Source organism: Ptychodera flava, chromosome 17 (assembly GCF_041260155.1).
Source record: "Ptychodera flava strain L36383 chromosome 17, AS_Pfla_20210202, whole genome shotgun sequence".
NCBI lineage: Eukaryota > Metazoa > Hemichordata > Enteropneusta > Ptychoderidae > Ptychodera > Ptychodera flava.
The window spans coordinates 7,515,071-7,542,951 of NC_091944.1; the positions used below are offsets into that span (position 1 = coordinate 7,515,071).

The following is a 27,881-nucleotide window of genomic DNA, read 5'->3' on the forward strand; positions in this document are numbered from 1 at the left end:
ACTCTAAGAGTTGTATGCAAATTTTAAAAGTCGCCATGACAACCTGGCAACAACATGGCCTTTTCAGCACTGAGACATACTGTAGCAGGGCTAAAAATTGGCCACGGCCCTTCTGCCGGAGGCATAATTTCTGTGTCATTGTGATTGATACATTATTATCAAAATGCAACGAGAATGCGTTTTATTGGCCATCGTTTCCTGTGCCTGTCATTCAAGTAGTTAGTTCAGATATTGAAACTTTGTTGCAAAGTTCCACCGCACGGCCGGTCGTCTTCGTAATTTCCAGAACAAAGTCACATTATGTGCCCAGCTGGGTTTGACTGCATTTATCTACCTCGTCCCAAAGTGACGGACTGATCTTTCAACCTTTCAGCTTGGTGAAAAACGCATTTACTGATTCGCCAAAGGCCTGTGGATTCGGTTATTTTTGCACAAGTGCTACATGGACATAACAAAAAGTTCGACTCACCTAACCCTCTCGATTGTCGAATACTGGGGAATAGAATACAACCACGGTCCATGATGAGAGTTTTCGAATCAAAAACTGTAGCCGTGCTCGAATACAAATGTCTTCTCATTAAATTACGTCATTCTTGATATACAAGAGTTAGCATTCCAAACCTATCACCTTTTTTTTCAAAGTTTGGAGAAGGGCGGTATTTCCATCTGAATGATTGAACGACGTGAAACGCAAAATTCCATCGCATATTATCCGGCAATATGTGCACTGTACAGTAGAAATACTGTATACGCTGCAGCCAGTGCAGGTACGTATTTTCCACAAAATGGCCACAGGCGGCGTGAACTTTCTGAAAGGATTTCCTAAACGTCCTCCTTGGTACCTTAGAGACTTTCATGTGATGTCCTGAAGCTAAGACCTTGGCTGATAGTATTGAAAAGGCTCTCCTTGCTGATGATGACTGTGACGATGATGATGATGATGATGATGATGACGACAACAGTGAAGATGATGGCAGACCGCCACTAATGACATTGGGCAAAGTTAAAAAGCCAAGGAGAAAGTGCAGGAACTCAGTGAAGAAGCTGACAGGAAGGTTAGTATTTATGAATAGAAGACCATACTACATTAAACAAAATTAAAAAAAACATGATTTTGTGCTAATTTGAAATCTTGTGAGACACAATTAATTTCAGTGGCAGTGAGTTGCTAGCCAAGTCAAACTTTTTATCAAACTGGAATAGTTGCCATGTTAAATAAACATGTAATGTTTGTTTAGCATGGTGTTAAATTTCCTGTATCATGTGAGAACACCCACAGATAACCTGTCTAGCAACCTGATATCTCAGAGGGTCTCCTTCATCTTTGAAAATGGCATATTGATACCAGGAGTAAGATCATTTTTGTGATGATAAGCAATAACATTGTAAATCTCAAGTGCACAGTCATGTCTATGCTGCATTTTCAGAATTTTGACTCGTGCACATTTGTAGTGCAGTCAATACTTTCCAGACAATACAGTGTTTATCTTTGTTTTCTTAGATATCTGAAGCTACAGCCGTAAAAGCGAAACTGCCAAAACAATGTGGTTTTGTAGTCTGCGGTATTGACCAAGCTCTGCAGTCATTTGGTGTTGGACGTCATTCTTACCACGGGCAGGCATTCATCGGAAATCATGTGAACAAGTGCTGTAAAGTATGTGTTTTACAACTGTACACTGTTTTGTTGCTAAAGTCATTAAAAGGTTCAGTATTCTGCTTGTCATGATTTTCAAGCTTTCAGTGTCAGATTTATTGTGTGTTATATATATACTACAGAAGATGTATTTCGTCTACATTATTTTGACCTACTTTCAGTGAAACAACTCTGTTTGCTTCTTGAAAGAAAGTTATCATATCCTTTTTTTATTTTTTGTGTTTCAGGAAGAAAACATTCAAACGTTGTGCAAGAGCGTCATCAGGACCACAGCAAGAATATGCCCATAGCTGAATGAACAGGCTGCACACATTTGTGGTCTGTATAAGCCAATATTTTCAAAATTTGCAGCCTGCCATAATCTTTAGAGTACAAGCAATAGAATGTCAGATGAATATATTACCATTCTCAGTTCAAACATATCACATTTAATGGCATATTACAGAGAACACTTTCCTAATGAAAGTGTACCCCCCAAAATGCATATGTTAGAAGATCATGTCATCCCTCAGATTGAAAACACAGGGTTTGGCTTTGGTTTCCTCACAGAACAGTGTAGAGAGTATCCATCATGAGATTAGGAAGGGAATGGACTGGTATAGTAAAGTACCTGGCCATAATGGTTTAAAGAAATTAAAACTTATGGTAAGGGAGCATAATGTGATGACCAATCCCAGTCATTTGAAAGTGCCAAAAACACAAAGGGGTTCATACAGAACCAAATAAGCAACGTGAAATAATGATGGCCATAGTGATAAAAGTAAAGATAAATCATGATAAAATAAACATGTAAAGAACAAATTAATTAAGTCAATAACAAACCAATATGTAAATAAAAACATTTAAATCTGGTTCTTTCTATGAATCATATTTTTACTAAATTGATGCTTGTATTTTTAGTCCCCACAGATACCGTCCGGGGGGACTTATAGGTTTGGTCATGTCCGTGCGTGTGTCAGTGTGTGCGTTTGTCTGTCCATGCATCCGTCCGTTCACGCAGATATCTCAGAGATACATGGAGCGATTTCATTCAAACTTGGTACAAGGATTACTTGATATGTCATACATATGCACGTCGATTTGTTTTGTGATATGATCCAATATGGCCACCGTGCGCCCATTTTATTACAATTTTTTTATGTACAGAGCCATAACTCCGACATGTTTCAACCGATTTTATTGAAAGTTGGTACAAGGACATAGACCTTCATCATACACATATGCACATTAATTTTTTTCACTACATTATCCAATATGGCTGCCATGTGGCAATCTTATTACAATTTTGTCATGTACGGAGACATAACTCAGGCATATCTCAACCGATTTTATTCAAAGTCAGTACAAGGACATTGACTTATGTCATACATATGCATGTCAATTTGTTTCATGATATGATCCAATATGGCCGCATGGCAGCCATTTTGTTTCAATTTTTTCATGTTCTTAGCTATAACTCAGGCCCGTCTAAATCGATTTTATTCAAACTTTGTACAAGGACTTTGACCTATGTCATACATATGAACACGATATGGCTGCCATGCCACCATTTTGTTACAATTTTTTCATGTACGGAGCAATTACTCAATCATATCTCGACCGATTTTATTCAAAGTTGTTACAAGGACATTGACTCATGTTATATATATGTATGTCGATTTGTTTCACGATATGATCCAATATGACCATATGGCGGCCATTTTGTTATGTTTTTTTTTTCATGTCGAAAGCCATATCTCTGGCAAGTCTCAACCGATTTTATTCAAAGTTGGTACATGGACATTGACTTATGTCATACATATGCATATAGATTTTTTAGACAGTAAGATTAAATATGGCTGCATGGCGGCCATTTTGTTACAATCTTTTCATGTGCAGAGCCATAACTCAGACATCTTTCCACCAGTATCATTCAAAGTTGGTATAAGGACATTGACCTATGTCATACATATGCACATCGATTTGTTGAACGGCATGTAGCAGTATCATGTCAATTACCTAAGTTTCATAATTAGACTGATATGTCGAGAAATACTGCATCAGATTTCATGAAACTTGGTACAGATGTTAAGCTTACATTGCTTTAACAATGAAAAAGGTATTCATCAGTGTCATTTTAATTAATTTGTAATTGCTTATTTAATGAACTTTCCTAATTAGAGTTATATATCCACAAATACTGCGTCAAATTTGATGAAACTCGGTACAGATGTTGATCTCATAGTTTGTAAATACTGCATCAAACTTTATGAAATATGATACCGGTGATAATCTATTAGTGTTAGGATAGTATGCAAAAATGTTCGGCAACATCCTGTTGATTCATTACTAACTGACTCATTTAATGACCCTTTGTAATTAGGATGGCGGCCTACATTGGTTTTATGTTTTCACCACCGTGGAACTCATTCTTGGCCATTTAGCGCCATCTGTATCACAGTATTTTTATCATAGACCTAATTAATGAAGAGGACTATGTCCTCTCTGAGGACTTGTAATTAAAGTACCAATGAACAAGTGGGGACTGTGTCATCAACGACTTGTTCAATTTAAAATTGATTCTTGAAAAGTCATCTTTATGGTGAGTCCAGTATATGTAATGATGAATTAAATGTAAACTTACCATTTTAGGATGTTTTCACATGTTCAAATGAAACTTCCTTCAGTTTTGTCTTACATGAAATATCATTGGAAAAGTTAAATTTTTAGCATGAAAATAAGAATGAAATACTTCTAAATGCTTTCATTATGATTTAGTATATATACTAACAAGTACAGATGTAAATAACCTTGTTTTGCTTATCTATTTACAGAATACAACGACTCTGGAAGTTGCAAGGTGTCCATTTGATTTCAAGTATTTCTCATTTTTTGATTTTGTTTGTATTTTTCAGATTGTATTTAAAATAAAGGTATTTGATCATTTCAATTTGTATTTTTTCAGTTTCTGTGTACCTTTCCTCTTCGTTTCCTATATTTTTTGTTTAGCTCTTTATTTGTCCCTTTTTTTAAAATGCAACTTTGTGGGATAAGTTACTTTTGATATTCAGAGAGTTTGTAAAATATGTTTGCCCGAAACTTTGTTACTGGTACATGTAATTTATTTGAGTCTTGTCACTTCAAGAAAAAAAAAAATGTTTTATTCTATATGCACGTGCCTGTTTTGATCATTTATGTTATGGTTTGAAGTAATTTTAATAACATTACAGTTAATTTGCCATTGTGCTGTTAAAACAATCACCGCACAATACAAATAAGGCAATAATACATTGATTTCTGCCTATATGATGAAAAAGGTGCCTCTCTAATTTTTGCCGTTTGTGGCGCTGTTCTGTGGCTTCCGATTGAATGTGTATCCATAAAGTTCGCAAACAAGTTAAAAGTCTGGGCCTGCTGGGTATCGCTTTAAACTGCTTAGTGTCACTTGTCCGACAAGCATTTAATTACTCCTTGGCCTAATGATATCCCTCTCTCCGTACAGTATTATGTATAATTCTGCGCTGCACGTACAACAATTAGAAGTCACCCCTTTTGACAAAATTAAAATAAACAACACCTCTTTTTTCAGAATTCCCAGATCTTCAATGAACCAGTGTTATTACATTTCTATATAATACTTATAGCCCCTAAACTTGTAATAATAATAATAATAATAATAATAATAATAATAATAATAATAATAATAATAATAACAAGGCAGTATTGCTGAAGGCAATGAGTACTTGGGCCGTGATAGAGTAATTTTGAGGACAATATATACTACTATTCAAATATGGTCTTGAATTTCCTCCTGTCAATGAGGCATTTGATTAACTGGTTATTAAACGAAGCAATGGCATGACAACGGCAAAATATGTCTAGCAACTTTTGTGGAGTTTGAGGCAGGGGTTCTTTATTTATAGCGGGAATTGCTTAAACTCCTTAAATATTCAAATTACAGCAAATTTCTTTTGTTCTCGATGGTAGATGTCTAATATTTAGATGGGCATATTTAGATTTCTACCCTATAGTTATCCCTATATACCAAAAATCGGACATCCAGCTCTATTGGCTTGCTCAGAATTAGATATGCACATAATTAATGAGGTACAATATGTGGTGTCATAAGGTGTCCCATCATACCATTTATGAAGGGTGTAGCACTTGTGGTTACTGAGTTGTGGACAAATATATATATTTGAGGTCAAAGGTCATCGAGGTCACGTGACATTTTGTCAAAATAATTGTATTGCTAAGTTATTCCTATATACCAAAAATCAGACCTCTAGCTCTATTGGCTCGCTCAAAATAAGATATGCACATAATTAATGAGGTACAATATATGGTGTCATAAGGTGTCCTTTCATACCAAATATGAAGGGTGTAGCACTTGTGGTTACTGAGTTGTGGACAAATATGTATATTTGACGTCAAAGGTCATTGAGGTCACGTGAAGTTTTGTCAAACAAATCATATTGTTAACTTATCCCTATATACCAGAAATCAGACCTCTTGCTCTATTGGCTCGCTCATAATTAGATATGCACATAATTAATGGGGTACAATATGTGGCGTCATAAGGTGTCCCATCATACCAAATATGAAAGGTTTAGCACTTGTGGTTACTGAGTTATGGACAATAATGTATATTTGAGGTCAAAGGTCACCAAGGTCACATGATATTTTGTCAAAATGTCTGAGATATCTGCGTGAACTGATGGACTCACTGATGGACTCACGGACGGATATGAGCCAATCTATAAGCCCCCTGGACTTTATCCGTGGGGACAAAAAACTGTGTCACTGCATCGTTTAGGCAATATGAATACGATGAGAAACTAAATTTTTATTTTTCTTGGCATCATACATGCGAGTCTATGGAGAACTGCCTTATACATGGGAGTCTATGGAGGTGTAAACTAAAAAGTCCTCTAACACGGCCAAATTTGAAAGCATTGTGAAACAAATCGACGAACATCTGTATGGGGTTGGGTACTAGGCGTGAACGGACGCACGGACATGACCAAACCTATAAGTCCCCTCGGACTTCGTCCGTGGTGATTAAAAACAACGCAACAGTTATTACAGCTACACCGGCGGTAGGTTCATATCCAGAGCCTCGTACGGTCTGCCGCCGTCGCTTGAAAACAATCTCATGCACCCGGCCATATGGGCAGCTGGCCGGATGCATGACTTCCCGGAGAAGGCGAGCTGTCACGTTCAAGCTCAGGATTATTTGTCGATCAAATTTCAGTAAATTTACCTTACCTAGATGATATTTTGTCTATAGGCTGAAATTTCGCCGAAGTTTGACAAAATTACATAGATTTTTCAGGTTCATATGCGACATTTTTGAGTTTTGAGTGCAGACAGAAATATAAGTTTTGAGGCAACATGGCTGCGACCCCGTGTTGACCCCTAGCCCTGCGTACGATGCTATGTGCTGCAGCTAACACACAGCATCGTACGCAGGGCCAGCGAGAGAGTTGCCGACATCGACGGTTATTTACGAGAAGTGAATAAAAGACTGTCATTTTTGGAAGCGATCGAGTAGCTGAGGTAGGCTGGGATACGACTTGGGCCCAAGAACGCTGAATTTCGGCAGTAATTTGGCTTTTTACGTCAATTCCCAAAATGGATTTGAAGTCACCGACCCAACCTACGGGTCTTTGCAGGGCTGTGGTGAGCGGGGCGGTTAGTCTGGTTCCCTGCCCCCTTTCTACGATCGTGAGTGTAGCGCAGCCAACGGTAGAAAGGGGGCAGGGAACCAGACTACGGGGCGGTTAGCTGTAGCGGAACACACAGCATCGTACGCAGGGCTAGTTGACCCCCAAGTGAAAATGTGTTCGCGATCAAATCTTCCTATATTTTTTTCAGAATTTTCAACAAAATCATTGCTTCTTACATCTTTTGTAAAATATAAAATACTAAAATAAAACTGCGATGTGCCATGTCTCCAGATTTCTAAAATATCGTTCGTTGACCGTTCGACGCAAACTTGTGACGCAGTTGAAATTCAATACTGACCGCCAAATAATCTTAATGAGACGAGATCAGTCTAGACATCCTCCAAATTATCCAACCATTCGCATTGGAGTTCAGCTCGCTTAGAGTATCATAACGTTTTTCGGCCTTCGTTTAGATCGACCCTAATATCTCCCATTTAGGAAATAAATACACAAGCTACCTCGACAAAACTTCGTGCACCATCCAAGACCGAACGCACTACAAATCTGTCTTGACGTCATCATCTCCTTACATGGTAATCGGCATACCGTATTTTTAGCAAAGGGGACACAGAATACGTCGGAGTATTCAGTTTCAAAACGTATTACATTGTGTGATGTTGTCAAAAAAAAGTCATGTTACTGCAGTGGTATAAATTACAAAACACAAAAGTTCAAATCAGTTTATTTGACTGGCTTTACCCAACATTTCATATTGTTTCTTATGCCAGATTTGACCACGTGCTTACTGGCGACCCCTTTTCATGCAAATTTTGTGTCAAATGATGTGTTCCCCTGGAAAAACAAACGTACGATTTCTAAATGAAGGAGGCGAAATTTGCCCTCAAGACGCGAAACAACCACTTTATGGGGTGTACCTAGCTATTTTTAACGAGCTTCTCGAATCTGCAGCTCTATTTCGAAATGATGGTCTGGTTTTCTCAGCTCCAGGATAAGTGTTCTCCATCGCTGTGGGCATTACTATTCTCAACCGGGGGTACAGTTTCCAGTCGTAATGTTTTTCATTGTGTCCGGGATATAAACCTTTCCTTTTCAAACTTTCTCTTTGATTAACACTAATCCACATCTTGTCAGTGATTAAACATGTTTCAAGTTTAAATGTTAAATTCTGGTCTCGAGCCCTCCTGTTCGACCAAACCGAAATTACCCCTCCCACTTTGGCTCGTCCAGTGGGTGTAGCAAGGGTCGTGCCATCGCCTAGGAAATGGAGGGTGCATTAATTGTTGCATTTCGATGCACATTTTGATTATATTCAGAAGATTTTGTGGCAAAAATTCAGATAGAGAAGCATTAATATTCACATCTCACTTATTCAAGACTGGCTGAGAGCAGCACTTCCATTCAGTTAACATCATTACGCCATTTATTATGCAAGAAAGATGAAGCCAATACATTTTGCCCTCCCTGGTCTCAGCTAGAAATGGTTATACCTTACAGTTTTTTCCCACGGAATGAAAACAAATGTACTTGGGCTGAGGCCCAAGTACATAATAATAATTATAATAATATCAGTACTACATTAAATGAAACTTGGTAAAGATTTTGGTCATAACAACATATTGAAAAAATTGAAAGCTTATTAAAGTTTAAGGTTGAATTATTTGTGATTTGCGTGCTTAGCTTTTCTCTCGAGAAAGGTTGAACAAAACTGATGAATTATGCTGGTGGTGTTAATCGTAGCAAGACATGCGCATATACTGAAAGAAAGGAAAGTATTACTATACAGACCACTGCGCGCGCTATATTTACCAAAACACGGGAGCCTTTACTTCACATCTGGTTGGCAATGTTTCACCCATCGACAGCTGATCAATTATCTCAAGAACTCTTCAATCAAACTAGTCGGACAACTCTTAATTTCAAGTAATTGATTTCGGCGCGACCCCTTGTACTTTGTACTATAAATTTTGCTACCATGATATAGAAGTGTCTGCTCCTTTTTAGATCAAGCGTGATTCGAGTGCAGCTGATTAAATCTTATGTTTGGTGAGTAAGTCTGTTGGTTACAAAATCTTGTTTGGTGATAAGTTGGAAATATCGAGGTGGTGTCGGTCATTCCTCCATGTTCCGGAGTTCACAAAGAGCTGAACGATATATGGGTTTCCTTTCAAGCTAAAAATAATCATCGTACTGCGGGATTTCAAGTATACTGAATATTATCTCCGGGAAAAAATGTTTCACACTTACTAACTTTTGCGAGTTCAAGATGTTACTACACTTCGGAGGGATGCATGATTGGTTCCTGGACGATCGTCATATAGCTTTGATCAATTAATCGGTGTACACAACGCAGAAAGCAATGCAATGTGAATCACTGCCTTGGCTACAGGCAAGGACTGATAATTTAGTGCGCTGCAAAATTACATCGTTACGAAGGATTATAGAAAACTATTAAAGTGGCAAAAATTCCATTTGACGTGTTTTTACACAAAATGGTATTTATTTGAGTTAATGCCGCTGAGACTTACTGTTTCCCAATGAACATTTTTTCCTGGACAGATTCATTAACTAAAGTAAAATTATGGCCATGTAGTGGTGCATTATTTTTTGTGTTACCTGGCGTGACCCCATAAACTCTATGATTCTGATGATTAGCTAGATATCCCCTTTCCATGGTAGCAATGGCTAAATTTGAACATGATCCCTGTATACCTTTAAACATTTTTTTTAAACCAAGACAAGGGGAAATATTACAAGTTAAATGTTTCATGTTTAATATTGCCCAGGGCTCGAAATAAACTTTTTTCCCTGATTGTTCACGTAGTGACAGTTCCGTGTTTCCTGGTCGTAGTCGTCTTCGAACCCTTGGCACCGTACTCCTCACGGGATCTTCGGATCGGTCGAAGATTTCGATGGAGGGACATACCTACCCATAACGTTTCTAGTCTCTTCTTTTCATTTACAGATCGTGACCTTTGACAGTCAGTCTGATCATTCAAGAAACTTCAACTGATACACTATGTCCCTCGTCCAGAGTTCTAACGCGCTTATAGCTTCTGATTCATCGTTATTTCACCGTTAATTATGTAGAAGTTCTAGCTTTATTATTTTGATTTTCATTGATTTTAACAATTTGATGCATCTATGTATGTATTTTGATGCATTTTTGTAAATAGCCAAATTTCATATTATATAAATGATTTGTTTGAAAACTAAAACTACTACTACTACTACTACTACTACTACTACTACTACTACTACTACTACTACTACTCATACTAATTCTAATACTACAATTTCTACTTACAAAATTGATTGAGAAAAAGTAGTGAAGACAAATTAAAGATTTCTGGAAACAAAGTTACAGTAACCTAATTGAAAAGAACAATAATACCGTTTATATCTCCCATCTTTTTCAGTTTATGTCATCCGTCTACATAAAATATGATTTTCGATTTTCATAATTCCTCTGGGTGATAGCTATCAATCGTAATATTCTCGAAAGAATCCAATCTCAAGCGTTAACTTTAGTTTTGAGATCGCATCTTGAGGTTTTATGCACAGACGTGAGGTGAACATTATCATCATCCAAACGATCGCACTGAACCTACGGACGTGCTGCGGCATACCAAACACACTATCGAATTACTCGTGATTTCTAAATGCATCTAACATCTTCATCTTCAATCCCCTTTATTTTTATGTCCCATAAAATATCTAAGGTTTGATCTTGCCATACGTCTGTAATATCGTAATTTGCCTTTCATACGATCCGCTACACTCTGTTTTAGACGTAAAGGTTTCTCCGTGAGCGGAAGGCACAATAATCAGAAACAATGGTCGGCAGTTCTTCTATCTTTACGACTGTACTAGATATAATTATAGTAGCTCTCTCTCTCTCTCTCTCTCTCTCTCTCTCTCTCTCTCTCTCTCTCTCTCTCTCTAAGTGATCTGAGCATCACTACATTCATCATTTTTCTTTGTTCATGCATGATCAGACAACAAATAGTAGACAAAATTTGTACTAACGGAAGGTATACAGAAGCGTTTAACACTCAGGCGGAGTATTTGTAGGGATAATTCAGTAAATTCTCGATGGGATTTGACTCACAACATACGGCAGTGTAGTCACGTGGAGACGATATCACAGTCAAAACCGCTTGGCTTCCCAATTCTTTGAAAAACAGTGTTTCAATAACCTTGCTGAGTTATTACAATATTTCTGACAATGGACCCTTCACACGCTGTAGAGTTCACGCAGTAGTCGCACAGATCGCTATCATACATCGTGCACAATTTTATAAAAGAACGAGAGTTTCGGCAGGCAAATCATCGAAACACATATTAGCATTCATCATTGTCTGATCTTACACCCCTTGTTGACTGTGCAATCAAGCAGCTGGAAGTTACCTGTAGTTAGGTTGCATTCACAAACATCTCTGGATGGGGTAGGGGCGGGAGAATCCAAAAAGTTCTCAGATTTTTTCAAATGCCCCAATTAAACTCACAATTCGTTCAAATACCTCTTTCCACTTGCTATAACTTCGAAATCCTCTCCTCAAGGGACGGGACAGAAGTTAAAGGTGGGTCGCAATTGTTTGCGCAAGCATTTTTGAAAGGTCATGAAATTTCACCCATTCTTTTTGGGAAGGGTTACCATTTTACACAACTATTAGAAGGCAAAAGTGTAAACTGTACAATGCTTCGTCCGAAAATATCAAATCATAGTAGATGGGAGTCTATTGGGCAAACTATTAACATTTTCCCATAAAAAAGTTGTATCTGTACATTTACATATATTTGATAATTCATGTAAATGTATTTTGCTTGAAGTGGTACAAAAAACTGCGTACAAAAACTTTAATTTTTGGATTTCATCGACCATGTTTATTCACTAACCATAATAGTCTCTGAGAAAACATAAACAATTTTTACAATATAAAACTAGCAATATCTGTGTATTCAAGACGTTTGATAATTGATATAAATATACTCCATTGGCAGATGGTGGTTACAAGTGCACATGTGTACAAGAAATTGAATTTTGGAATGTCACCGCAAATGTTGATTCACTATACATTGTAGTCTATGACAAAACTGTGAATTTTTTTTCCAATATGAAACTAGCGATACCTGTGCATTTAAAGGTATGTTATACTTGTTATAAATGTTATCGTTTAGAATAGGGTGGTTACAAGTGTATGTGTATACAAGCAATTTCAATTTTGAATTTTATCGAAAATGTTCATCCACTGTACATAGAAGTCTGTTACGTCTCCAGAGAGTTGAGTCCAGACTCTGATAAGGAAGGAAGTCCTTTTTTGGCTTGCAGGCTTGAGGTTGTCGGAACAGTATTGAGATCAAAGAGCAAATCCAGCGTAAGTGTGAAGTTTCCAAATAGTCTTGAAGTAAACACTGACGTGATCCCAAATAGTCTGACTTAATTCTGTACATCCCGTATTTATACTAAAATAATCCTACCCAGAGAACACAAGAACAATCTAGAATTTCTATTAGTATGCTAATTACTGTTTTAAAATTGTCTTCACGTGTAGTAAACATGACCTTCTAGAAGGTCATAAACTTGACCAATTAAAGACAAGATCATGGAGGAGAATGACTAACAAAACTAAATCTGTGCTTTTATAAGTGTTTGACAATTGACACACATGTACTCGATTCAAATAGGGTGTTTGAATGTTTAGATGTGGAAAACAAATGTGATATTGGAATTTCACCAACACAATTAATTTCACTTCTCATAGTAGTCTACACGTGAACTATTAAATATTCCCCCCATAAGTATGTATGTACATATGTATATATACGTAAGTGTTGTTTAATATTGACTGTTAGGCTGTAATAAGTTTCTCGATAAAAATAATAGCTCTTTGCAAATTATAAGACAAACTATAGATCAAGCCAAACATTACAGTTATTGTCGCTTTTGCGATCATATAAGAAAGGTTCAAAAACAGCATGACTTCCCTACACCTGTGAGGAAAACTGGACACAATTAACATATTTGTATAAAAAGGACATTAGGTCAACCTTTTGGCCAATTAAGTATGTTCTGTTCTGTGTATCGACTACAGTTTCTTGTTCTACTCCCAACAGCATACTTATATGACAAAAATTCTGTTTGGCAAATTTAAGGTTCCAAGACAAGAAATGTGACCTTTTTAATCTAACAATTCTCTAACAGTTAATAAACTCAGAACCCCTGTAAAGTATACATTTTCTGAAAGCCTACATATACGGAAACATTTTGGTAACCACAGTGTTACCATTGTTTACATAGCCATCACGTGACAAGATAATTTGCATAACCTTTCAAAAGTCGGTTTTCCCTATGTTTTGTCTCAATACTTCAAAACATCTGACTCAAACTTTCTGGAATGCAAGCTGTCACAATGCTCTTTCAAAGTATGTCTCAGATTTTTTATATCTTGTTTAGTTTTTTTGGAGCACAATTTTAAAGAAATCAACTATGGTAAAATTAACTGCTCTGGAAGTTTTTCTGGCATAAAAACTGTTTAAGAAGGTTTAAAAAAATTCTGAGACATACTTTTGAAGACCTGTAGGATAGCTTGAACTCACATGAATTTCAGCCACATATCTCAAAGCATTGAAACAAAACATAGGGAAACCCGATTTTTGAAAGGTTATGCAAATTACATGTCACGTGATAGTTATGTAAACAATGGTGACACTATGGTAACCAAAATGTTCCCCTATATCTAGGCTTTCCGAAAATATACAATTTACGGGGGTTCTGAGCTTATTAAACACTAGAGAATTGCTAGTTTAAAATGGTCAATTTCTTGTCTTGGAACCTTAATACTTTTTGTATGGATGTTTAAAGACCCTTAATCATTGTTGTTGATGAAAAATATATTCTAGAAAGGACTTGAATTCAATTTTAAGCAATAACAATGCGACTGTACGCAAATGGCTCTGCTGGGCTTTTCATCACACTTCAGGGAGTAGAACAAGAAACAGCAGCGGATACAGAATCAAAACCACCCAAAATTTAGCCAAACGTTATAGTTCAAATCGACAACCCAAGTCATATTTCACATCAGTCAGAGAAAATTTTGTTTCGAGTTCCCCCTTTAAGTTCCAAAATCCTTTCAAGTCCGTCCAACATACCCTTTATATTTTCAAGTCCCGCCCCCGTCAATTTCTTCCCCGAGGTGTTTTGAATGCAACCTTAGGCAAGGAAAAGTTAGACAATCACAATCTATTAGCTGCGAAAAAACGTCGCTCTTCCGCAAAAAGTTAAAAGGTATTTTTGTCGAGTTAATTCATGGTTTTCAACGTTAAGTTAGTTTGCAACAAAAGCGTAGCAAGTTCGTATCGTCTATCTTTTGCTATTATAAATATTCTGGTCACGACAGAGCGGTGTCGATCTCTCGTAAAAGTGCAACATTAGACAACAAACGTGATGAATCAGAGAATTTGTGTTTATTGGTATGCCGCTATAGGCTTTTTCTCATCGTCAGTTTCATGCTACGTGTGCCAAAACCACAAAAAGTTACATGGCCACTGGAATCGAAGCTAAGATAATGCCAATTCGGTAGCGAAAGACCACACATTAAAAAAGATAGCTACGGTCCGTGTAGTTTTCACGAAGGATCGTTAACGCCGGGATACAGATGTCCTTGTTACAGCACTCGATGCTATAAGTACAGCGCTACAAATATTAACACAAATTATTTTACTTGAAGTAATTAGTGTTATTATTCACACACACACACACACACATATATATATATATATATATATATATATATATATATATATATACACAAAATGTATACAATGTGCCCTCCCGGTTATCACCAAAATGGCTTTATGGCAACCTCTGAACTTGGGCACAGAGCGTACGGTTATATATATATATATATATATATATATATATATATATATATATATATATATATATATATATATATATATATATATATATATATATATATATATATATATGTATATATATATGTATATATATAATATTATATAATATGGTATACATATTATATATTATATAATATTATATATACATATATATATATATATATATATATATATATATATATATATATATATATATATATATATATATATATATATAAAGATATTCTGACGTCACGGCTTCTCAGCTTTAACTTCAAACAAACAATTTTGATGTTGATCAATTTTGCAATTAGGTCGGTACATGAAATCTCGACCTTCCAGCCTCCAGGTTTAGGATGTACTTCTCAAAGCCTTTGCTTGGAGCCACGGTGAAATCAGATCTATTTCTGTAGATCTCTGGGGCTACGAGGTCACTCTTCTACACTTGTAAAATTCTAATTCATCATCGACGTAACTGTGCAGTGTAGTCGATATTACAGGACACGTTGATTCCGTTGAGCTGGCTTTTCAATGCCGGCGTCGCATTCTAATGGAACAAAGGACTAAAGGCATCAAGCAATAATTTACCGTAGGGTCGCGATAGACTCCATTTATCTGTGTATAAATCTCTGAGGAAATTCCCGAAATAGCGAGACTGCGTATGAGTATAAATCAGTTTGAATTAGCAACAAATGTTTTAGATGAGATGAAACATCATCAGTTCATAAAAATTCATTATATTACATGCACAATTTTCATCTAGGGATGTTTCTCTCCGACATCTTGGGCTTGAATGATTATATATCTAAAAGTGTGATTTTTCTTGTCGTATTTTCATATATTCCCCTGTCAAAAGAACGGTCCCCCATATTTTTAGAAATTTCAAGCGAACTTCGAAATCTGCCCGAATAAATTGACGTGTAAGTCTGCAAGGTTGTTTAACAGCCTAGTACTATCAGCATTATGCGACCACCTTAATTCACGTTCGCGAAGCCTCTCTTTCTGTCCTGAATTTCAAATTACTTACGACAAGCTGTGCATCGTTCATTGTGAGACGGCAAAAACGTTGCTTGAAGTACTGGATAGTGTGATCCTCACGTCTACAGCTTAAGAATTCTGCGTACTTAAGCACGCAGTAGCAAGTCTTGTAATACAGTATTTGTGCAAATATGAATAGTTATGAGAATGTTAAAGTCCAACTCATACAAGTAAAAAGCATTAGCTTCAGTATTCACTCAGAAAGTGGGGCTGGGAGGGGTAGGAATCACATTATCTGTGAAGTTTCTCGGAAAACTATAAAATGTTTTGAAGACAGAAGGAACACATGTCATCATAGTTCAGTACATGCACGTGCTCTCATTAAATATCATTCGAAAGCATTTCAAAATTTTTAAAAGGGTCAAAATATTGAAACTGTTAGTCAATGTAACTTTTAATGGCATTGTAGTTTTTTCCCAAGAAATGAATATACGTGTTCTTCTTCTTGTTCCTAAAACATGTTGTTCTAGACAAAGGATTAGACTTGTCAGAACAAGTTAAATATTTTGCATTGTTTCTTGTCGACGTTATTAATTACACATTTTACTCTTATAACAATGACTGTAAAACGAGAAAAGTACGAGTTACTGAGTTTCAAAGTGCAACATCCCCTGTGCAAATGAAAATACTAAGTTCGTTTATTTGAACTTCTTTTGCGAGCGTTATAAAATGGGGAACAAGCTAGTGTGCTTTCGGGCGCGCTCAATCTCCTGGATTACGACTTTTTGCAATGGTCACGATCGGAATTTGAAAGAGTTGAACTTCAGATTCTTCCCTGAGAACAACAATATTTCGGCGATTTGAAAAAAGTGGTCATAGGTGGTAAAGATATATGCAAATCTAGGCGAATTTACGTAGCGTCATATGATCCTGAATCATGAATTTACTGATGTGGTTCCTGAGAATAATGATTTTAAAAGCGACAGATAGCAACATGACACAAAGTAACTGTGGCATCTAGAGTAGTCTGTTTTCTGTCAGGTTGATTTACTATATACTGAACTCGCGTTGAGCGGAATTCTTCAACCGAACACATTACAGGGTAGTCGCACTTTTGCGCCACTCGGCATAACCTAGAGCCAAACAATTATTTCCCATTCTGTACAGCCAAAGTAAATTTTCCCCAGCACTGCCCTGATTGGAGCAGGTTGGGTAAACATTATTCTTCTTTAGCTTAGGTATTGTGTCAACCGTTGCTTTCAGCTAAACTGTTATAAGAATGTTTCGTTTTAGTGATTATTGACTAGCGCTGTTGACACTGAAAATCACTGATTGTTTGTAGTTTTTCCTCGGGAAAAGAAGCTTGCTTGGGCTTGCTTCCCTTTTTGCAGCGACTGTCCTATGGTTTACGAATTGGTTTTCGTTCATCGTTACATATTTGCGTGGCGTTAGTCCCGCGCTTTTCTTTTTTAATTTATCGAATACTTTTAACCCGTGCATTTATAATATCCCTGCGTGAGAAACGTTTGGCATGTTCCCCGATGTCCACTCATGTTTTTATCTATATTTTTTTATGAAGGCCATTACGTTAGTGGATCAGGTTCGTTAGATATTTGGCGGACAGTTCTGTCACAAGTTCGTAGTTTCAAAATGACAATGACTGATGAACGTCAAATTATATTACGCTTGGTCCACGATTGAACATTATACATCGCCGCGGTTCAGCTTACATTTGCTTCTTCGCTCCCAGCTGACGGGTTCTCACTTCATTGGCTATCTCTTCCATCTATTCCGTCGCCATGGCATCTGCATGTTCAAGCGTCAGATAACCTTACATGTCTCTTGTCTGTCACTTGTGTCATGGAGCATGTCAGTGTGTGATGGAGAACTAAGATTACATATTTTATCATCTTCTCTTTCAAATACCTGTTAATCAATGTACGGGATCGGCATGCATTATATACTATCGAATAAAGTCTACAGTCGGTCTGAATAGAGTGCGACAATGACGCTTGAATCCCTGAGATAGCTCGATATGAGGCTTGTTGACTTTCTGTTGAGCTGTTGTGAAATCACCTTTATTGGCAACGTCGTTTTCGCGAATTGGTCGTAAAGCCAAGGCTTGTCGTGTTGCTTGTTGATTTTAATTCATCGATGCATTCGACTGCTTCTGTGTCAGTCGTGACGTAAATGACAACTGATCTTGCGATTCAACATCCAAGCAATAAATCTTTCCAAGTTTTACTGATAAATTTGAGCTCACTTTAGTCCGTACATTGATATTTTTCTCTCTAAATATCCACAGGGTTCAAGTTGGCCGTCGCCAGACATGTAATGAAATTATTATACTGAATACAAGGGGTCTGAGGCTCTTCCAACAGGCAACAATGTAATGACACCCTGCTCTAAGGTCTCAAAACCCCTAAAGGCGTGCATTCATGCTTATATGTGTGCGAACATGTATGTATGTATGTATGTATGTATGTATGTATGTATGTATGTATGTATGTATGTATGTATGTACTGCAAAATTTCCCTTGGGACTTTGAAATCTCTATGGTTATAATGAAGTATGCGGAAATGTAATTACGTGCTTTTACGCTATTGAATTAAAAATGTGTGACAGTCAATTTGGTTTGTTAACCTTTATCTTGTGCCCGCTTCCTAGTAGCGTTATTTCAGTGACATTTTGGCAAGCTTTTAATGAGAAAATACTAGGGGTTACACTATAGGCGCTGTTACTTTGTCATGGAAGTCAAACGGCATTGACGAAAGCAGAGGTTTAATCAACTTGAATAGTGCAGATGATGCAGTTCCTCCAATCAGCCGTGCGTCGATCTTGTATACGTTAATCGCTGCGTTAATGACAAAATCTTGGAAATCGGCACGTAGACTATGCAAACGTATCGTGCTCAAATGCAACTTCAAGATATCCATGCAATGAGAACGATGATCTATATTTATTTTGATATGCGCAGACACGAAGGAAAAATATAATGAATCCAGAAAAATTATGCAAATTCAAGAAATTTGTCAACTCCAACCTGTACGTTGCTTTTATGTCACCTCATTAGTTTCGCATCCTCTTCGGAAACAGTTGTAAGCGTCGAAATCAGGGCAACGTATTAACAAGTTTCTAAAAAAGCCAATGGGTTAATGGCGTAATTACAGCTCCGGTTGACCGACAGCATAATAACTATTTGATGGCAATGTATCGAGATATATGGAGGCCATGTTCATGGGTGATTAGTGGCACTACTGTTTAAGAGTCCAGGGTTATTTTTATGTCTGAGGTAATTATACTGGATTACCAACTCAATGATTAATTACAGCATTATCTGGCCGCGTTTCATTAGATTTATTGAGTGCACAGTTACTCTCTAGGTTTACGTGAGTTTCATATGCATCTAGGGTATACGAGCATTGTGATTAATGTGACTTACTTGAATGTATGTATGTATGTATGTATGTATGTATGTATGTATGTATGTATGTATGTATGTATGTATGTATGTATGTATGTATGTATGTATGTATGTATGTATGTATGTATGTATGTATGTGTGTGTGTGTACGTATGTATGTATGTATGTATCTAAAGCAATTCACATACGAACACATATCTATCATTCGTTCGATCCTCATTTGTGCTATTGTGCTAACCATGTCTACCATATTTTCCTTCGTCAGTAATTATTGTTTGACTACCCATGGTCGAATAGTGTTTTCCTACTTGACGCGGTAATTGGTTGTCTGTTACACCCATTTGCTTCTTGCCAAGCTCAGAACTCAAATTGATACGGTATAAACTCCAAATAATGCGTAGTGACACTTATAGTCTAAACGGTTCTCTGAATATGACAGATAACTGCTCTTTGAAAGAACTACGACAAGTCCTTTAAATAATCAGTCTTTTTCATTTGAAATCGATCTTACAATTCTTCGACAATTTTAACAGGTTTAATCCGACATTGCCATAAAAGAAACGGTTTGCAAGAGCGGTGATATCTTATCATCCTATTAACATACGTTCGATTTAACCTTGTCCTTCTCAATGGCTAATCAACACTTTACATAAAAAGCAAGACATCATGTACACTTGCAATATACATGATAATATCATACGCAAAACACAGACAACTCAGATCTAAACGGAGCGCATAGTTGCTTTCCCTTTATTACAGAAGAGGTTATTCCGTTGAGTTGAGTTGAACAGGAAGTCATCTGTACTATATTGGACATATTTGCTAGGAATGACTAATAGTGAGTAGTGAATAATAACATCAACGTTATAAACACTGTATCCACAGTTTTAGCGATTAATGAGAATAAAAACATGCTTGTAACAATATGCATCGTAAAATTTTGCAGCTATGTTGGCGTGATGCATCTCGATGCCGTGCATAAAATCATTGTTTATAAACAAGAAAGTCGGACAGGCTCAGTTTCTGATGCCTCCATCTCTTTAAGTTACTATCCAATTGGCATTACTTATACTTTATTAAAGGCATTACTTATACTTTATTAAAATTTCGCTGCTTTTGGGACACCTATTATCTATTCTCTTTTAGGCAAGCCTGTTCACTTTATATGGAATTCCTTCTGATAGGGAGACGAGTAGGCGAAACAGTGATTTTAGCTATCTCTGTTGTTTATGCGGACTTGATCGGATACGGCCCGAAAGAGATATTGCTGCGGTTCACTCCAATCAAATCTATTCCTCTCCTATCGGTCTTTTGTCCTCGCAGAGAAAAAGTGCATTGTCCATGAGTGTTTAACATCTACTCACGGCGAAAGCCGCCACCTGATAGATAGGCAACTCTAGGTCTGAAAACGTACAGATAGCGAGAAAGCATTGTTGTTGGAACCCATTGACACCAAAGGGCTGTTCCGGAGAAAACCATGTCGATAAATGAAGACCCGCACTGTGTCTTTCCAAAACAATTAGTGTTGAAAACAATGACGCTAGCGAACAAATGCCCACCATTAATTGCATTTTTGACGAGAATTTTACGCTGTCAACTGTCAGAGTGCGATAATGACGCTGATAAGGTATAAAAGTGACTATTTTCAATTACATTTGTCGTAGACAATGGAAAATTGCCAGCATTATATTCGAAGATATTTTTCCACGTTGTTTCGCAAAGACAACGGTAGACATTCAATCGTTGCGACACACTCGAAACCAAATTAGAAAATATCAATGGTGAGCAAAAGTCAAAAAGTATGTTTTATTTCTGAATTTGATACTCCTGTTTTGTATGATTATAGTACTACCGAGAAATAATATGCACTAATTGATATATATATGATAGGGTGGTGTTACGTATTGGCATTTCTATTATATACTTGATTGTTAACATATACATGTTAAGATGATACAAATATTTCTAATTAACCCGCTAACAATACATTACCTACGTCAGCGATATTGATAAGGAACGCAAACAATTCTCGCAGCAGTCGTCTTCATCTTTATCATCACCATCAGGAAAATATCAAGCCGAAAATTGTAATACATAAGAGACAAGCGGCGCCAAAGAAATCTGCAGACTTCACTTGACAGATTCGCAAATGTAGCAAAACATGAAATGTAATAATTGCTGGACCGAGAAAAATGGCTGGCAGGGTAATATGGACACTTTTACCGAGGAAACGATCGTGACAACCGCGAGTGTTTCATCGTAAATATTTACACCGTATTGTAAAACGTTCTTTATTTTAATGCCATTTTCAGTCTAACATCGTTAGGTCACGGCCGTTTGCTTTCTTCACCTTTATTGCTTTGAATTAACGACCAGAATTTTAACTACATCAAAACTGTGAACTTTACAGTGACCAATGTATGTGTTCTATGTTTATTTGGCTTCTTTTTGAATACTCAGTTTACACATTCTGCCTTCATGCTTTCAAACGAATATAGCTGTCTCCGCGGTACTCTCCACTGTCTCTCTTCGTAGCCCGCGGCAACTTTCCACACGTCTCTGTTGATCTTCGTCAGGAGAACCGAATCACACACTAGTACTCCAGGTGGATGTTGGTCAGCCAACATGTCAAGGAAGGTTTTATCTTGGTCTCTCAAGGCTGGGATTTTATGTCGCCGTATAAAAACATTACCAGCTGTTGCATTCCCAAACTGCTCCTTAAAACCCCGAACAGTGTTGTCAACGACGTCATGTCGTGGAAGTTACACTGCTTGCTCTTTTTAGCTCACGTATTCACACGTGGGCTAATGTCATAGTGATGTCTGTCTGTCTGTCTGTCTGTGTCTGTCTGTCTGTTTACACGATTACTCAAAAACGCCTAAACAGATTCAAATCAGATTTGGTACACAGGTACCATATGCTGCTTGCAAGAACTGATTAGATTTTGGTTAGTGTGGCTTGCATATTGATGAAGTTATGCAATATCATTTTTTTCCGTACAATGGTTTCCCCATGTTGACAGTAATGACAGTGTATACGTATATCAAGAATTATTATACACCTACTGCCGTAACCTATGGGAGTTTGACCGTCCAATAACTTTCCGTATTTTGTATAGTACGCGGAGTCCCGAATACGGGAGACGCGCGACGCGCCTGTTTGACCTTTGACCTAGCGACTATCGGATGTAAACAAACTATTTACGGTGAGTTATAGATATAATAACAACTTCCACCAAAATGTATTCGTAGTATAAGGTTAAAAACACGCTAAACACAAAACTGAGTCTAAATGCAATCGATTTTTATTTTAAAAAACTAATTAAATTGAAAACATTCAGCGAAGTTTGCTTGTACTGCACTGAAAATTAATTGGCTTCGTGCCAACGCAACAATCGCGCGCGTTTCACTCATATCGCGCGTACCGCATCCCTCAAATTTTACCATAGAATTAGTTCATACGAACGATTAATGGAGCGAGGTGTATAATAATAGGGTTATACACAAAATACGGCCCTGTATGGACTCGGGCTCAGTGAGTGACATATTGGACTCGCCTTCGGCTCGTCCAATACGTCACTCATTGAGCCCTCGTCCATACAGGGCCGTATTTTGTGAATAACCCTATAATACAGCACGATATTTCATGAAACTTTTTACAGATGACAATTTCAGAACATTATGATGATACTGTGAGTGTCATGTCAATTATCTGCTCATTTGCATATTTAACGAACTTTTGTTATTAGTGACATAACTCTGCACCAAATTTGATGAATTCTGCTGCAGATACTGATCTGACTGACATCTAACTGTGGTGTAAAGCACTTAGTAGTGTGAAGTTAATTAAGGGTTCATTTGCATATTTAATGAACATTGTAATTAGGTAATCTATATAACTCTGAAATTACGGCATCCAAGTCAGTGTAATCTGGTACAGATAGTCATCTGATAAATATCTAATTGTACTGACAAGTATTTGGCAGTGTCAAGTTAACAAATAGCTCATTTGCATGTTTTATGAAGTTATGTAATTAGTCATATAACTCCGAAATAACTGCACCAAATGTGATGAAATCTGCTTCAGATACTGATCCGACAGATATCTAATTGTGGTATAAAGCATTTAGTTGTGTGGAGTTAATTAAGGGTTCATTTGCATATTCAATGAACTTTGTAATTAGTGATATTACTCAAAAATTACAGCATTACATTTGATGAAACTTGCTACAAATATTGATCTGATAAATTTTTAATTGTACTGAAAAGTATTGGGTGTGTCAAATTAATAATTAGCTCATTTACATATTAAATAAAGTTTTGTAATTAGTGATTTAACTCTGAGAGTACTGTGCGAAAGTTGATGAAACCTGCTACATATAATGTTATAACAGATATCTGATTATTCTCATGACACGCCTCACACGGGTGTCGATTATATTGGTATGAATTTGGTTTATTGACAGATATATTGAAAAACACAATACAATAAATCCTCGTCAGAGATAGTTACTCTGGCAGTAGACCGTATACAAGTCTAGTCTTATCAGATGTCTATCTTCTTCTCCACGTCGTGTGCTCAATTGAACTGCTGTCAGAATGTCTGTCTTTGTTCTTGTGTTTTGGTTAGTGATAATCCTGAGGTGTGCAAATGTTGCGTAACATCTCCTTTGCTGTATGTAAACAATCAAAAAGTATGCAGTAATTCATGTCATATTGTATTATTCCATGCGTCCAGTAGTGTCTGATAAATGTCAATACATGTCGAGTCATCAGCAGTCAATTTCAATGCTTGATAACTAAGTTTGTAATTTTGTCAAACTCAAAGTCATTTCTTCCATTCAGGGGTCTCATTAGTAAGTCAAGTTGTTGTGTTGAGTAAATGCTAAAATTTTCTAGTCTGTTTACTGGCTATCCAACATTCTGTAAAGCGAACTACTATTAATGAACCTGTTGTAAAACACGTGAGTACCTTCAGTTCATATCTGGTTGAAAGTGTAGTTTTGCCGCCGCTGTGTGAGATAGACTGGGACATTTAGTACGTGATAGGGTCGTCGCAATGAAAATCACAAATCTGTTCTAAACTCCTTATTAATGGCCGAGAATCGGGTTAAACTTAGGAAATATTGCCTAATCAATAAATCAATCGTCGATTCTTTCGGGGAATTTATTCTGTTGACAGGCAAAACTGGTGACTTTTCCTTGTTCTCTCGAAACAAGAACATCAGGAAATCCGACGTTTGCGATACAACAGCCAAGAACTTGTCTTATACACGGTAAAGCAAGTGTTGAAAACTGTGCTTCGTTTCCCTGTACACTCAATACAGAACAGTGCGCCTTAGCTAAGTTAATAACATTCTTCCTCGAGAAAACGTAACGAATGTTAAATCGCTTGCAATGTCGCTGCAAAGGGCTAATTATTAAATTCTCATGCCATGTCATTCTCGATGATGAAAAAACCGCCATGCCATCATATATGTGTACATACGATCCATATATTGTCGCTCAAAGCAATATTTTTATAATGTCTGCGAGTGTAAATTTCTATCTTTAACGCATATCTGTCAGTCAGTTCCTTTTTGAAAGCAACAATTTCTACAAGCGTCGACAATGTAGTGGAGTTATTCTAGATGGAATAGCTTTCTATACATTAAGTTACCCGTCAATCGTTCATGTCTGCGCTACATACAGATTAACAAAGCACTTTACTTTTGCAAAATTGGTTCTTGTTAACTGTCACTTACCGTCACCACCACTTTGAAATCTTCCACCTCGGCATCGCCAACAACAAGCAGGCCAATATTCGTCAAAGTGAAAAATACCTGGACTCCGAACGCTATATATCCACTGTCCATAATTATCACTGGATGTGTGGTCGTATCTGAAAGACAGACGCTAACGGCACATCACAGTACGAATGTATACACTCCACCGCGGCAATCAGGCACTCAGATCACAAACCACTGATATCGCGTTTGGCCAAATGACTGAGTTATGTGATCTTTTTGGGGGCGCACGTTTGTGATCCCGCATGCAGTGACGTACACTATGTCAGGCTGTGCCCCGGAAGACGCAATCACATTTCTTATTAACGTAATTGTCCTAATCGATAAAGCCATTTTAGTTAAACAGAATTGTCAATAATTGGATGGGCTAAACTCTGTGAATATCTTCCCGCCGATAGCGAATTTGTAATGGCGGTTTGTGGAAAGACTGTGGTTCAGTGGATCAGAGCAGTGTGAGGGCACGCCTATCGAACTCAACAACGCGCTGCGATTGTGATGGAAAGCTTCTTTTATTTGGGAACACAAATGCAAGGATATTGCCTAAATGATTGAAAGAGCTATGAGTCGAAAGCTTATTTTTCACTTTTAAGGAAAGCAGCTTTTAGCAATAATTCATATGCCTGGAGTGTCAATGATTTATTCAAACAAAGGCATTTCAGCTGCATCGGTCTAGGAGATATGTTCAGGGACTGGTCATTTTCTTTTGCCGGGGTGTGATTATTTTTTGCGGACGACAAAAAGTGGATCAGCCTTACCCCTCCATTCAAACGTTTGAAAACAGGTGAACTTGCGAGACCAAGGTAAAAAAGATGAAATGTAAATGCAATATATATATATATATATATATATATATATATATATATATATATATATATATATATATATATTATATATATATATATATATATATATATATTTTATATATATATATATATATATATACTTATTTATTTAAATATTTATATATATAACATTTGTTGCAATTCGCATAATTTCAAAAGATGACAATATATATTAAGTGATGTTTCAATAACTTGTTCATTTCGACGTAAGTTAATTCAGTTATTGGCTATTTTCGTTAATTATTAATCCTGCAATCAGAATCAACATTAAGATTCCTTTTAAATTAAATAATAAATGCATCGCTTATGGGAAATTCATGTGGTTATGACAAGTCAAATTGGTCATACATTGTTTGTACATCATGGGCACATCTCAGATGTTCCACGTAAAATTAAAGTCGCACGGAAGTAGTTGAGGTGTGGCAGTTCACCCATTCGAAACCTAAAACAAAAATTAAGTCCCTCAACACCGTTTCAAGGTTTACCGGAAATGCCGAAATGGGGCAAAAATGGGCCTAATTTTAACCCTTCATCACCAACATAAGGATGTCAGCTCTGGAACACTTCACCTATTTCAGACCTTATAAAACAAATAGATAAGTACCTCAATACCGGTACACGATATCTTGGAAATGTCGTTTTAGCACAAACTGGGCCCAAGCTGTTTTTGATTTCCTCCGGCAAAGGCTGGCACTGGACTCCTACCCCCAGATGCCATTAATTTTCGGTTTTACACCACTCAACAATGATTCGGCTCCCCCCACCCCCTTCCCCACACTGGGGAGGGAGGGGACTGGCCCACTTCCCCTTGTGCCATTCCCCAATCCCTTTATATTTTCCTAGGAGGGTGCACGGATGAGAGGATGGAGAGAGGGGACAGCTTAATTTTTGATTTCATTCTACTCCTAAATGGGATTTCTGGAATATCCTGGCATGTGTTTTCCACGTCAACGACTGCCTTCTTGTTTTGTAGAGCTACTGGTTGTGGAGTGAAGGAGCTGCCTCTTCATGGCTTGTATTGAGCGGCGTCAAGCCATAAAATGCTGATCCTATCAACCACCAAGGCCGAGCCCCTCTGTGTCCACTTTCCTAGCTGCTCCAGAGGAGAGAGAGGATTGCCCTGTCTAGAGCCTCATCAATCCCACTGACCTGTAGGACAACCTCTTCCCTGTGCCAGAACACAGGCTCTAATTAATCTGCGACACCATCTGGTTTATCTATCCTCCCTGTGCCAACTAAAACTTCCCACCTCCCTGTCCCAATCCTCTTCAGTGAGTCTTTGGCTGTTCTGGGGCCCACATCCTCCTAAAAGAGCTATAGGACTGCTCTGGGATGATCCTCTTCAACCACAGCCATCCACCAATTCTGCAGGTAATTTTGTATTGCCCAGCATGTGCAGTGGAAGAAATCACATCTCCATAAATCTCATCGAACTGTTGATAAATATATTCATCAATGAGAAGCTGCGGTGGCACGGGCTGAGGGAGAACCTACTCCTACTTATTAGAGGGTAATCTCTCTGCCGCCTTCTCTCAAAAAACATGTCCAATGACCGTTAGGCGATGCTTTTTTCAGGATTTCCTACGTTAGTCGGTACCTCTCAAAAAGAGTCATTCCAGCCGGGTGTATTCC

General features: G+C 37.3%; 1 protein-coding gene and 1 long non-coding RNA gene across 3 annotated transcripts in view; one reads left to right on the top strand and one right to left on the bottom strand.

The window, feature by feature from the left end:
* The window catches only part of LOC139116452 (FK506-binding protein 2-like), a 63,324-nt gene extending 37,641 nt beyond the window's left edge, over positions 1 to 25,683 (bottom strand). The window contains exon 1 of the mRNA XM_070679078.1: positions 25,366 to 25,683. Within this exon, the coding sequence (XP_070535179.1) occupies positions 25,366 to 25,476 (111 nt within the window). The 5' untranslated portion in view covers positions 25,477 to 25,683. The remainder of the gene's footprint in view (positions 1 to 25,365) is intronic.
* Positions 883 to 4,801, top strand: LOC139115286 (uncharacterized). Of its 2 annotated transcripts, XR_011548085.1 has the most exons (4): positions 883 to 1,055; positions 1,502 to 1,654; positions 1,882 to 1,972; positions 4,468 to 4,801. It is a non-coding gene; the product is annotated as an uncharacterized lncRNA (long non-coding RNA). The 2 variants fall into 2 exon arrangements; XR_011548084.1 differs by lacking the exon at positions 4,468 to 4,801 and having other exon boundaries at positions 885 to 1,055; positions 1,882 to 4,460.
* Positions 25,684 to 27,881: the final 2,198 nt, after the last annotated feature.